The sequence below is a fragment of the Hippoglossus hippoglossus genome, chromosome 7 (genome assembly GCF_009819705.1).
Source record: "Hippoglossus hippoglossus isolate fHipHip1 chromosome 7, fHipHip1.pri, whole genome shotgun sequence".
NCBI lineage: Eukaryota > Metazoa > Chordata > Actinopteri > Pleuronectiformes > Pleuronectidae > Hippoglossus > Hippoglossus hippoglossus.
In genome coordinates, this window is record NC_047157.1 from 14,298,140 (window position 1) to 14,312,688 (window position 14,549).

General features: G+C 40.3%; 1 protein-coding gene across 2 annotated transcripts in view; it reads right to left on the bottom strand.

Moving 5' to 3' along the window:
• The window catches only part of cpne5a (copine Va), a 68,468-nt gene that overhangs the window by 3,601 nt on the left and 50,318 nt on the right, over positions 1–14,549 (bottom strand). For both annotated transcript variants that reach the window (XM_034590725.1, XM_034590724.1), the window contains 4 exons: positions 6,420–6,466; positions 5,350–5,531; positions 3,676–3,803; positions 1,580–1,682 (listed from right to left, as the gene is read on the bottom strand). In XM_034590725.1, the coding sequence (XP_034446616.1) occupies positions 1,580–1,682; positions 3,676–3,803; positions 5,350–5,531; positions 6,420–6,466 (460 nt within the window). The remainder of the gene's footprint in view (positions 1–1,579; positions 1,683–3,675; positions 3,804–5,349; positions 5,532–6,419; positions 6,467–14,549) is intronic.

The window sequence follows — 14,549 nt, forward strand, 5'->3', positions numbered from 1 at the left end:
AATATTTTAGATGTATCATGAATTATTTTAAGCACATTTCCACAAAATCAATCCTGATATATCTTGTATGCTTGTAAACTCAAAGATCAGTGGGTTTAAACTGTTTGGTTGCGCAGCACAAATTTTTATTGAGGGAGTGAAGATGTTATTTGTGAGATTTAATTAAATACACAAAAACTCACTGTCTTGATAAAAATAGGAAATAAAACCTCACAAAATCCAGTGTCACAACAATGTGACACAAAATCTGTTCTTGAGACAAATCATCAATCATTTGAATTGTCTATATCATTATTGCTATTATTATTAATTCATTTTTATTTTATTTTTTGTTGTCAGCTGAGTTTCCAGAGTCTAGCGTATATGTGAAAGTTTTGCTCTGTGGATTCAAACTAGGATCATGAACTCTGCCGAACACGATCCCTTAACAGTGGTTTCATTTTAAAATATTAATGGATTTTGCGATAAACTGGCCGAGCTGCCCAGACAACAAACTGACAACCGCAAACATAACCTAATACACGAGCACAAATTTGTTTATTTTTGGTACAGCAGGTCAGAAAGAGAGAGGGAGAGGGGCCCTCTTCTATAATTTATGATCCTAAAATCTAATTTGGTGCTTCAAGGAAAAATATCAAAGCGAGAAGTGGGAGTTTGTATTCACCCCAGAGGCCGTCCTGTTAGATGCGTGGACATATTAGTCACAGAGGGCTAAGCTGAAGCTATGCTGATTTGGGAAACAAGAAAAAGTGGAATAAACATTTTGGTGCAGTTTGGCCAGTAGCAGTAACAATACCAACAGAAATCGGATATCTGCATCAGGGAGAACAAATCAGAAAGCAAAAGTGCAGGGATGAGCGTTGTATGAAACTCTTTCCTTTTGAGAAAAAAAGAGGAGGCACGTCCAGACTGAGAAGCGAGAGGCGGCAGGAGGATGCAGCAGGTTGGGCCGGAGCAGCGCAGAGCAGCAGACAAGATCTTAAAAGGAAGGTGTGGCTGTTCGAATGGTTTGATTAACAGTCGCAAATTCCCTTTAAACCCAGTCTGCTGGGGGTCAGAGCACCTGGTCGCCGAAGACTCGCTGAGCGTTACCACTGTCGACATATTCAAATTCTGAATATTTAGAGACACACAGGAAGCATAGGTGAGACAATCACAATTAACGCTTGAAAAATTCGACCAGACAGGTGCTTGAGATGGGCCACTGGATAAGACCCCTGCCTCTAATTAAGTGAACCCGTCGACCTTAGACCGAATCTCAGCTGAGCCCCCTCAGCCTCCCGAGGGGCTTAATAAGGGAAGAAAAATATTGGGCAAACAGAGCACCGAAGCACAGGGAGTGAGACAAGTGGAGCAGAAAACATCCCATAAATCCTCATATCTGCTGCGACTGGCTTATGAAGCCCTCAAAGTAGCAGAAAGCCTGAGAGCTGTGCCACGGTAGTAAAAGCACCTGCAATGCCAATGTCCTGCAGAGAGAGAGAGAGAGAGAGAGAGAGAGAGAGAGAGAGAGAGAGAGAGAGAGAGAGAGAGAGAGAGAGGTTAAACGTCCTGCAGCTCATGAGAGAGATGCACTTACATTCACTATGGCCTCCTTGGTCTGCGCCATGTCTGATATGACGCCGTCAGTGATGATGAGCAGAACAAAGTACTGAGATCCATCTTGAACTGCTGCTGCGTAGCTGAAACAGAGAGATCGTCGGCGCACAGTGGTTTAAGACGGGAGCACATAGACAATGTGAAAGCTTAAAAACATGTTCGTGATTTGCATGGAACCCTGAGAACAACCACAGAGAAAGTCTGCGAGCAGCAACCACTGTGCAGAAAGAAAAAAAAAATACGATAAAAAAAACATGTTCTGTGGAAACAAACTTCCCCTCCGCCCAGCATGTGACACAAAAGCTTAATATAGGCCCCTTCACGTCTCAGAGGTCTATCCAGACACTATTACGAAACCCATCAGAGACACCACAGCGAGTGTGGCCTAGTTTCAATAGCCCATCGCTGGCTGCCCTATGAATAATTGATTTAACTGTTTATGCAAGTGCTGCAGTCTTATTCCTACAGAACAGTATTGATTGCCCAGCGCTCAATCGACCAGACGTGAGATGGAAGGGGGGGGGGAGGGTTAGGGTTATCTTGGGAGCCAAGGGCAGTTTGGAGGTGAGCCCTCGCTCTCACGTTCTGTTTAGTCATTTTAAACGTTAAATGTCGTCGTTTGTATCAAAGTCAGCAAGAATGGAAAAGAGCGATGACCGGAATTTAGATGATTAAAGAGACGTTTGACATGTTGTACATCTGGCGTACAACAACATGAGCAACTGGAGACATTTGACCGTGTTAGTAGGGAGCTAACTGCAGCATCAAACATCCATCCATCCATTATCTCCACCCCCTCTTCTTTGAGGGTTGCAGGGGGAGCTGGAGCCAATCCCAGCTGACACTGGCCGAGAGGCGGGGCGCACCCTGGACAGGTCGCCAGGGAGGCGATCAGCACCGCCACCAAACATCATAGATAATCGATATTTTTTTAACCTTAGGATTTCTTCACAGATGAGAGGAAAGAATCATACATTATAAATTATACTGTACGTCTAGATTGCAGTATGCACTGTGCATCAACACCTTTCGCCCTTTAAAGAGCACTGCCTGCTGCCATTAATTAATCAGCCTCATCTTTGTGACGCATGCGAGGCATAAAATGAGAGTAACCTTCAAACTCAAACTGTTGTAATGTCAAGGTTTGTTTCAGGTCATGCGATGACTCATTATAATCCTTCCTTCACTGCTTTACTAGATAACCTTTTGCACTTGTTCTTGAATCTCTCAAGGTCTGCAACATCTTTGTGATCAATTTGTAGTACTTGAGTTGTACTGCGTCCTTCAGGTAGGCAGGAGACTGTAGATGGTGTAATAATAGAACTGAAGTCTCTAATTGCTTTTTACTCAAGCTAGTCACAGACAGAAGGTTTTAATTAGGTCTAAAATGTTTCTAAGATTTTTTACTACTTAACATGTTTATTTCTTGAAAACATACCAAGAGGGCAGCAGGGGACTCATTTCTTTTTTCAGTTTTTTTGTATTCATTATACCTGTGGGTCTGTGTGGAACAGGACTAGATAAGGTAAGTGGGTGTATCTTATTTTGGAGGAAGGTTTTTTCCTGTTGTAGCTGTTGCTGCTAAATTTCAAATTAACATACAAGGGTGTAGTAGCCTTAAGTTTTGAACAGGGTGCCACATTATTCCCCAATTCAAGTGAGACATCAGTCCGTCCATTATTCAATCTAATTTTAAGTTACTAAAGTTAAAATGTCCATTTAAAATTTCAACTTCTCAGTTCTTGAAATACGGAAACCCAAGAAACACATGATCTTCTCCTACAGTTTTCAATTTGCAGTAGCATATTTATTGAATAATGTGACTCATCCACACATGACATGAATACCTAGTTTACCGAACCTCTCTCTCCGAACTCTATGTCTGAAACGAAATGAGTAGCAGCTGTCTACTATGTAGCTTGACTGATTTTCCATCCTTCAACAGTTCGGCTCAATTCATAGAGAAACCATCACTCACTGTCTTAATACCTCCAGCGGCACATGGTGAAGATTATTTACAGATGGATTTGACAGAAAAGACGATTGGGCTCCGGTAGGTGCACAGAGTGTTTTTACCTGGCCACATGATTGACAACGGGGGCGAAGTTGGTGGGTCCGTACAGCTGAACCGTCTTAAGGCTTTGGTGGTAAGCGTCAAGAATCCCCTCCATGCCGTTACAGTATGGGTTCTCTATGTTGCCGTTCTGAGGAAAACAAGAATCAGAAGTGTTTGGGACTCAAAACCTGCGGTAACCTTTTTGGACTCTTGATCGCCCCCTGGTGGTTGGCTGCAGTATAGGTAATAAATCCTCTGTTCTACATATTAGTGGATGGGGCATGGATCAAACTAAAAAGTCACGTCAGGCAGAAGACATTTTCAAAAATGGATCCCTGAACCATTTGAGGTATTCTTATCACACTGACGTTTGTTCAAACGCTCATGTTTCTGGTGGTTCAGGTTTTTAATGAGTTATGATTTGATGCAATAAAAATGTGGTGAAACATTTTGAGTGACAGCTGAGACTGACTCATGATCGATCCAGGAAGTGTATCGATGGGACCTCGCAATCCCCTGATTGCTACTGTGCAGACTCTGGCTCTAAATGTACAAGAAGGCAGCTCTCTATCTGGGAAATGTTAGCTTCATTTCTGGATAGTGGGGGGAAGTGGAGACACGTCAACCATCTTTATATACAGTCGATGACTGTGATGATACATTGCACAAACACACTCCTTCATCCACCGCTACATCTCTGGAGCAAGGTGCAAAGTTAAACCACTGGAAACACTTTGATATTCTTATTCCCTTTTTGAAATAGATTGATATTAATGTCATCTCTGTACATGTGTGTTGTTAATGGTCACTTACTGACAGGAGTACTGCCATCATGCATTCAAAAAAGTTAAAACATTGCCGACTACCAGTTGAAAGTTATAACAATGTCCCTATTATGTAATTTTATATACAAATATACAACAGAATGCTCAAAGTGCATGAATAACAGTGTGTTTTGGAGTTGCCCTTTGAAAAAGTTAGGCTTTTAATGAAAGCCAGGCTGAGATGACTAGGTAGCCTGCTCCTTCCACACCCCGCAGCAGTGATGATGCAGCGGGATGTGTTGACTGGTGCCACAAATGCTTCTCTGTAAGGGCAGAATGACATTTTGAAATCATTCGCTCCCTGATCTGCTTGTCAAACTTTAAGGTTAGCTTCCTTATCCTTCAGGGCAAATTCCTAACTAAACATAATATGACAAATATTTCACACTAGACTGTAACTTTACCTTTGAACTCACCTACAAGACTAGAGCATGCGAGAATGAGGATTCAAGTATATGGTGAGATGAATCTCAATTTGCAAATTCCATTGGAAATATGGAGTGATGCAGACTTTACCCTGTAGACAGACTCCTCATTAGGCTGCACTATGCAGCAGCCAACGCACATTAGCTGCCTGAGAGAAGCCAAATTGATTTAAGAATCCTTCAGCCTAATTTGCACTATAAAAGGTAAATGGAATTCTCTCTGAATTATGCATGTCAGAGGTGTAGCAGCATTCACCTCAAAATGCTCACATCCATATTGCAGATGCAAACATGCTCACCCCTGCGTGCAGGAAAGAGCAGAAACGCACAAATAGGTGTTCACACTCTAATGTAAGCCCCACTAGGAGGGTATAAATCATTTTCACATCCAATCAAGAAACCTGATGCTGGAATAATACCTGAAATAACTTCCTAATTCACTCACCAGAGGGAACTCGTGGGAGACCCTCCCATCGGGGGGCAGCTTAGCACCGAATCCCAAGGCGGGGAACATCTTATCACTGTCATAGTCCTGGATGATCTCTCCCACGGCCTTCAGGGCCATGGCATAGGCATTCATCTGGTATGGGTTCATGTAGTGCAGGGAAGTGGACTGGGATGGATTTCCTATCAAGACGAGAGAAGTCAGAGTCAGTGATGCAAACCAGAGGAGTGGGACTGAGCGGACAGCTGCAGCCAGAGACACAAGAGAGAACCAAGTCTAAATTGGATGTTCTGAACCAGAGGTGGGGCTTGGTGGGACTGTCTGGCGTATGAGCGATTGTGGAAATGAGCAGTGCTATGGTGGTAAGTGGAGGTTCATGATTTTGAAGTTGCAATGACGATCTGCATGGATTGGTTTTAAGGCCTGTTCATACAGCGAAGCACCAAGCTGTAAGACAAATCTGACCTGCTCAGTCATTCACTGTTTTGTTTCAGAGTTGGGGCAAGTCAGCAAGGGAAAAATTAAAGAGGGAGCAGATGTATATGTTGGACTTTCCTTACATATCCCTTGTATATTCCTGCATGTGTGTACACATGGATAAACCGGGTCATTTGAAAAAACTATGAACAGTGGCGGCTCTAGGATTTTTCTAAATCAGGGGCAATAAAGGGGCCCCAATTTACACAGCAGGGGGAATTATATGTCCTACATCAATGCACAACTCCTGATTCAGTAAGGTGTTTATTTAAGTCATTCCTTCCTTACTGTTAGCTCTAAAGCTTAGAGCAAAGCCTCACACCATTGAATACATATTTAAAATACCACCACATAAAGCATTGTTTCATACATTTTCCAAACTCAGTTTCTGATCACCTTCCCTGTTCTCTCTCTCCTCTTAAAAATGATGAAATATGTGTCGTTCATGTTAACTCGTCAATTTAAATGGAAAAATACCAAATATTACATGCAGAGAAAAATCCAGTTCCCTCTTTGATACATGAGAAACTCCATAGTCGTACACCAGGTGACAAATGGAGGCAGAGCAGGGCGATGGTAGTCGAAACACTCACCATTTGATGCAGTGAAATCAATGGCCACTGTGAAGTGAATCTGAGTCCTGAAACAGATGAATAGGGGGAAAGATGCTGTGAACAATGCAGTTTAATGAGGCTCTCCCTGTTTCACTGTGCCCTCGGCTCTACCTCTCCATCTATCTGACATGAGGGGGGGAACTAAATAAACCCAAACTGTGTTGAAACTACAATAGTTTAAAGCGTATAGTTCAGTTTTTGACACAGAGGGAGCTAACATTTAATTATGGTCAAACAGCATCCGGACCAGACTTCTGATCTTTTAAAAACACATGGTTTAAAAGATTAAACAGCACGGTGGAAAATTCAGAACCACAAGCACTTCCCACAAAACCTAGAAACACAGATGAAAGCACAGTAATTCCCCCAAATGGTTTCTACAGATAAATAATGAGTTATTATCTGGCTTAGTGCATTCGGCTCAACATCCCAGCCGGGAGGGATGCGATTATTTACAAGGCATCTGCGCTGCAAAATGAAAATAATCACAATCACTCTCACCTTCATTACCTTGTTTTTCAAGATATGTGAACAATAACACTGTGCACCACCACATCCATTACAGCCACCAGCATCATCTCTGTCATCATCATAATCACCATTGTTGTCTTTATTTCACTTTCCTGCTTTTGTGTGCGATCAATGAAAAAAAAATGAGGGATTGTATTATTCACTGCATCAGGGTGAGAAAGCAACCGAACAAGAAGACCATGCAGAAATAACTTGATGTGTTTTATTCATGAGCTCGTAATGATACCCAAAACCATGTAAATAAACGAAACAAAGCCAAACTAGTCTACGCCGGATTTACTCGTTTCCCCCGAGAGAGAGAAACGCGGAGCGATGGGAAGGTGAGCCGAGATCAAAGTCTATGCTCTTTCATTGCGATTAACACTGATTGTCTTCTCCGACTTCACCTCCATTGTGAAATTACCAGGAGCGCAGTATGGGAGATGATAGCGGCTTCCTACCGAGGAGAGGCTGACCCCGGCTCATTAATCAGCATTGAGCTGGACTGCTCGGCCGACAAAGGGGAATTGTAACAGTGGCACGCTGCCTCAATTTGAAAGACTCGGCGGATTTCTGTGGTTGGTTTTGAATGTTTGGTTCGAAAAAATCAAGGTGGTGAGTTCGAGTGCAGGACCGTAGAAACAGTCACATGGGAACTGTCAGTCAAACCGCCAATTAGACAGCTACTGTGTGAAGATGAACCGAGAAGTTCATCCTCGCACCGTCGCTACTCAACTATGGTCAGTTAAACAACCAACAACAAGAAGGTAATACAGGACCGATTGTCAGGAAACTTGGTGGAATGATGCAATATGGTTCGACAAAAGAAAAGAAGGTTTTTCAACATTTCCGTTGTATCTCAGAGAATAATTCATGGTCCATGGTTTTATAAGGGGGCTTCTGGGCCTTGGCAGAGGTATGCAATCGGAGTTCTCTTCTAGTAATCTTAGATTTTAAAGGAACAAGTACACAGCACTGACCAGAGTTACATTTACAGTCTTAATAACATAATACTGTGTACAACTCTCAACCTTTTCATGAATTTAAAAACAGACTTTAGTGTTATGGAAAGTAATTATTCTTTTTTGCTTTATTATGTTTCATATTATAACAGATTTTATATTTTTTTCTATATTTTCATACACTGATGAACAATAAAGACAATCTTAAAAAGCAGCTTTAAAAAAACTAGACCCTTTTCTAATGCAGGGTTTTTAATCTCTCGAAACGACTGATTGCTTTTTAAAATTGCTAACTTTGGATATAAAATGATCAAAGTTATGATGCAGTTTCGGTTCAATGGAGAATTCACACAAGAGCCAAGTACAAAATCCCCATAAATGCAGCATGAGCAGACGTTTTCACAAGGTCGGCTATTGTAGACAAGTTGGAAGATTTTCTGGTGAAGGTAAAAAACAAAACATTTTCAGCCTGGTATTCTAGTAATTGAAAAATGTTGTTCATGTTGGATTCCCCAGATGGGGAGAAAGGGTGCTGGATGAAGATATAGCCTGTCTGACTTTTTCTCTTCCACAGTCGTAAACATTTTCCTCACTAAAACAAGGCGTTCTCTAGTGACCTAACCAACCCAATCCATTGCCATAGTTTATTTGCCACTACCATGATATTTCCACTGCAGTTACTATGGCATTGGACAATAAACTTCACAGGTTTTGCTTTTCCCTCAGGATTCACAGGGGGAACAGGTCCAGAAATTAGAGCGTTCTCAGTGATGCCACTTTCTATTAGAGACAAAAAAACAAGCCAGCAGACCATGAAAACACTCTGCCCTCTGGGGAGCAGTATTTGCTGCTGTCTCTCTGTGGCTTGGTGCAGAAGGAGTAACATACATACATGTATGTCTGTGTTACAGGTTTCACTACCTGCTTTGTATCTTCTATGTTGCAACTTAAGGAAAAAAATCAATATGGATTGATGTTGACTGATGCTGCAGTATTGTCTTTTTTGTAGGTCTTCTTGCAAGCAACCAACAGTTGGTAGCTGGTCTGTAGATCCTATTTGTATCCCTGCAATCCTCCAATAGTCCTCTATAGTCCTTGAACACAGGCAGCTTTCTTCACTTCCTTGATATATTGCTCTGTGGACAAATTAATGAGGCATCTTCATTTCCTACACTTCATTTACAACTTCATAAATCTGACACCAGCCTTGAAATGACCTTTAAACAACCGGATTCTGTTCAGATCCTTCAGACCGGTAATTTGTCCCAGATATCACCCGTACCTTCCTCAGTTTACCATCTTCTCAGCTAAAATAACAGCTCCTCAACCAGTGTGTGTGTCACCTTGAATTACAGCAAGAGTTTAAATCAGGCACAAATGTATCAGTATCATATCGACTTTCTCCTTCCAGTTACACAAACACCAGATGTCAGGCGTCTTTAATGTGAAATTCCTGCAGTCTTGGCAAACTGGGTTTGGTGGGATATTGTTTGTGATGTAAAACATTGTGACAAGGAACTCAGCTGTATTCGCCTGCACACAGAGCACAACAATGAACAGAATGTTTTTCTTTCTTCAATCAAATACAGACACATACAAATGAGTGTAGCTTGTATTGAGTGGCTGTCAATATGGATATTTACAGGTGTTTCTATTATTTTGTCCATCACATCTATATGGGTAAATATAACACCTCTATAATAACACCTCTAAGTATAAAGCAGTAGCGTAACAGCATCACAAACTACATCCTACAAAATAATGTTTCAGTCTATCGTTATGAAAAGTACAGAAAGTTTATCATAACAATTAATAAGACCTCTACCATTTAATTAGAAACTCTTAGATCATTTGTCAGAGATTTGGGGATGGTCTTTATAAATCATTCAAATGATCCTGTGGGAATTAACGATCTTAAAAATATAACAAATAACATAACAAAACAGAAAACTTCAGATATTTATCAGATAGGTTATCAATATCAAAATGCATCTCTATGAAACTTTATACATCTAAATACTGATTACAGACCTAATCCCCCATGGTGTTCTTAATGCCAACTATCTAAGCTAAATGTATATATATATATATATATATATGTCCCAATTAGATGTGCAATTATTTGCAGAAAACAAAGAAGTTTCAAATAAATCAATGTTGATAATAATTCAGAAAATCCTCCACCCAGCAATAATTCCATGGGAACTGCTTCAATAATCATTAATGCTATCTAGTCTTTGTTATTAAATGTGTATTTTCAAAGCAGAATCTAACCATTAATCCCTCCACGTATTCCTCAGCTCACGCACATTACCTGTAATTCTTCATTCCAATAGTACACGTAGTACGAAGCACTGCTAACATGAAGGGTAGTGCTACTGAATTATCAATGAGCTAACCTGACTCAGAGATCCCACAAATATGGACCTGAAACTCTACGATGTTCTTCTTCACTACAAAGAGCACTGTGTGCTTTGAAGCCTGTCTTTGACTGAAATACAGAACAAATGATCTTATTAAACCCTCACAACCAGGAGAGAAGTCAACCTGCTGAGCTGCTCATTAGGCTGAACTGCTGTGAGCTCATGGTAACATCTTGAGTCCCCACTCAGATTTATCATCAATGTATCTTATCAACTGTCTCCTCTGGACTACGGCGGCCGAGCAGGACAGCAAACATATCTGAAATCATTTAACATCAAGACAACAAAATGTATTTTTGTGAAAAAAAAGAAACCACTGCAGATGCATTAAAATATAAGAATGTAAAGGAAAGATTGTCACAGCCGAGAAATATCTTCGATTTCCAAGGAAATGAAAAAGACTGTCTCATTTCAGGACAACACACCATTTTGGTATCAAACTATTAAACCTTAATAAGATCTCCGCACAATACAAGCCACCACACGGCCCATCTCGCTGGAGAATTCATTTTAAAAGAAACGTTTCAACATGTGATGAAAAGAATATAAATCTTTCATTAGCCTCTCTGAGTCAGGACAGTATGTGGCTTCTGGACTTTAATTACCTCTATTTGATCATATCTGTGGCCCAGTTGAATCGTTAATGAAAAGCTAATTCACTGTGAATCCACTCAGGGTGAGATGGTGTATCAGGATAATAAATTCCTTTTCTTACCCTCTGTTGAAACCATCTGAAGTTAGTTTTCATATTTAAAAAAAAAAAGGGAGAAGTAAAGTAAACTCACATGAGAATAAGAATCAATAGAAATGTGATCAGATTCACACACACTGCTCATATTTCTCATCATGTCACTGAATGGCAGTTATTCAGGTTCAGCTTCTAGTTTTCTCAGTTGTATTACATTTGCATGACCTGAACAAAACTCAACTCATTCACTAAGCTACAGTACGGATGCCAAAATCTATATGTGATCCATGGAGGTGTCTGTGCACTGTGCCATAACTCCTACATCACCATGTGTGGATGTGAAGGCATACGATTTAAACAAGAATAAGTGCAACTTGTGTTTGAAATGCTAATCAATCTCCAACCTGAAGGTGGAATAAGCAATGAATAAGCACAACAACACACAAATGCATTTCATAAAACAAAACTTCACAAAAAACAACATTTTGGGGAAAAAAAACCTTATTATGTTGAATCAAATGTGTTTTTCCGTAATGTTGTTGTTGTTTCTATAACCTCTTTTGTTTGCTGTGATGCTGGTGTTTTCTGTAAAGTTGCGTTTTCTGTAATATTGTGTTTTGTGAAATGCTGTTTTCTGTAATCTTGTTGTGCCTTGTGAAATGTATTTGTATTAACTTAAAGGTTGTTAGCTGATGTTTGAAGTCCACAACAAAACAAAGAACAAAAAAATGCACCTGCAGAGATCCCTCAGAAGCTCCACCCCCCCCCCCCAAACTGATGAACACAGATTGCTACGGCAACAACAATATGGAGAAATCCACAACATCTCACAAAGTGGAAATTGATTATCTCTCATAACTGAATCAAAACAAACCTTTTAATATTAACCTTCATCAAACAAAAGACATGCACACAAACAAAGTTAAAAAAAAAGTTTAAAGTAAAAACTATGCATTCAATTTAAAAGTAAAGGGTTGTGTGGGTGGTGATGATGAGAAAAACCTTGTGTTTTATCTTAGACGTGTCGAATATTTGAATCAATGTCTTCATTTGTGGCTGCATGACTAAATGTAGGTTGGTTTATGCTGAGCTCTCTGCCTCCAGAGATAATTTGGCACAAAAACCACCACGACAGCTTGCGGGGGAAAACGATAGAGCCTCAATCAAAACAGAAAGAGAAACGCAGAGATATAATGTCCCCAACTGTCTTGTTTTTGATGGTATCTCTGCTGCTCTGTGTGAGAATTTTAATACACAAAGGTTTCCATTGTTGAGAGCACTTCTCACAGATAACATTAGTTCGACACTGACAGCAGAAGGCACAAAGGCTGCAGCGAGTCTCTCATGATGATTTAAAAGACCTTGAGAAAATATCAGAACATCTGATGCTGGAGCAATTTTCTTTCAGGGGTTTCATATTTCTAAAAAAAACTGCCTTGATACAAGATTTATTTTTATTTTTATCAAGCAACAGCCTCTGTCATCAGTCGCTCTACCGGGCGCATGACTGCATCCGTACAAAAGACGTGATGAGCTTTTAACATCTCTAAATGTCTGGAACAAAAAGATGAAGTATACCACTGCATAATGCTTCACTCCCCCCCACGCTGGGTCACAATAATTAATGGTGTAATCCGTCTCTCATTTCTCTCTAAACAGTTTCATGTGATGATTACCACTTCTCATTTAACACGACGGATAAAAAGCTATTTCACTCTTGAAAACGTCGCCTTTATTCAGAGTTCAAATCAATTCTGATCTTGGAGTGCGGAGATTAAATAACAAAGGATTGGCCTTTAACTACACATTGAGGTGAAATCACTTTGACACAAGCTGCACTTGACTTTATTCACCCTCTAATCACAGTTACAGCACAATGACAATCTTCCTAATACCTCACTTAGAATAAAGCATCATTCATCGTACAGGCTCTTCAGGGAGAAGACTTTCTCTGGGGAAACATCGATGAAAACATAATATTTACTAGTCTACAGATATACAGAAGGCCCACCTTCTGTTCCGTTACTCCAGCAGTAGTGATTACAAGGAGGACAACACACAACAGGTGCAATAGGAGTTATGTGTCAAATATGTGTAAAACCATCCGCCAGAAACCCAGGGAGGAGAATCGATGGGGACATATTTGATCAGGAGCGTTTCAAGGGACTTTGGGGGCCCTAGGCAAAAGGGACACAGGGGGGGCCTTCATCAAACCACACTGACCCCCACCACCACCACCACCACCACCCAGATATACATGATAAATGATGGGCATTCAAGTCTTAAACCAACACGATGCTTTTGGCAGAAATCTAGTGGGATGGGGGGCTCGTTATAGGGGGTTTCTTCCATGGTGTTGCTGCAGTTTCCTGTACATTGCCCACCAGAGAATTTAAAGAGCACCTTGCGGGTTTTTGTTTGACCTTGTCTGAAAATTCTCATTTAAAAAGTTAATTCAGGATTTGGATGTTCTACAAGACTTAAGGGGGAAATTTCAGAGTGAAAAGCGGCAAATCTCATCAAAGCTCCCACAAATGCTTTTTTTCTTTCCACATCCCGTCTTATTATGCCACTTAAGAGGGTCTTATGTTACACCGCAATGCACAGTGGAGGTTTGTAAGTGAGTCTGAACACTTGTTTTTTTAGTTAGTTGGCATTTATTTCTCATGTTTTTGAGCATTTCACCATTTGTGCTCATGCTGAATTACTGTGTTTGTGAATTTTACCACTGCTTCTAGAATATAAGACATTTCAGAGAGGAGGATTGTGCTCCCGGGGATTCTCACAAAATTTCAGTTTTGGAACAGCCATTCTCGGGGGGGCCCCTCTCTGCTTGGGGCCCAGACAATTACCAGCTCTCTCCACCCTGCTGTAACACCCCTGTCAACAGTTAAGTAGTGGAGTTTATCTCCCTATATTTCAGAAACATTTTAGAATCAAGCCTTTTTAATCGTTTGAAAAAAAAAGGCTTTCATTATTTTATCTTCTCGTTCTTACTCTCCTCTGTGTTGCTATATTTCATCGGATTTTCTCCTCATAAAACCTTTGTATCTGCTCTGATAAATAATTTGCCACATGCCAGCAAAATCCCATAAAATGATACGATGTGCTCCTAAAATCTTTGCAGGCATGTTGTTTATCTAATTTTAAAGTCTTATATTCAAGACATTAATTATAACACAAATTTGTGAGTATGTTATCTCTCACTGCTAAGTTTCTGTTCCTCCAAATGTCATGTAGAAATATGCGTGCACCAAATTCAAGTGAAAATCCATGTCCTAGAATAAGCTCATCCTGGCTCTCAATCTTAGGTCAGTGTTAATCCAGGTTTTTGTGAATATGAAATAATATAAACATCTCACCAAAAACTACAAAGTGTAATACGTATACATGTTTATTTGGATTTTGACCTGTAATGTATTAATACTTGGTGTAGTGTACATCTCCCTACAGTGTTACTTCAATTAGGATGCTGTTACATTAAGTGTATGTGCTGTTACAGTATGTGTGTCCATTTGTGTGAGCC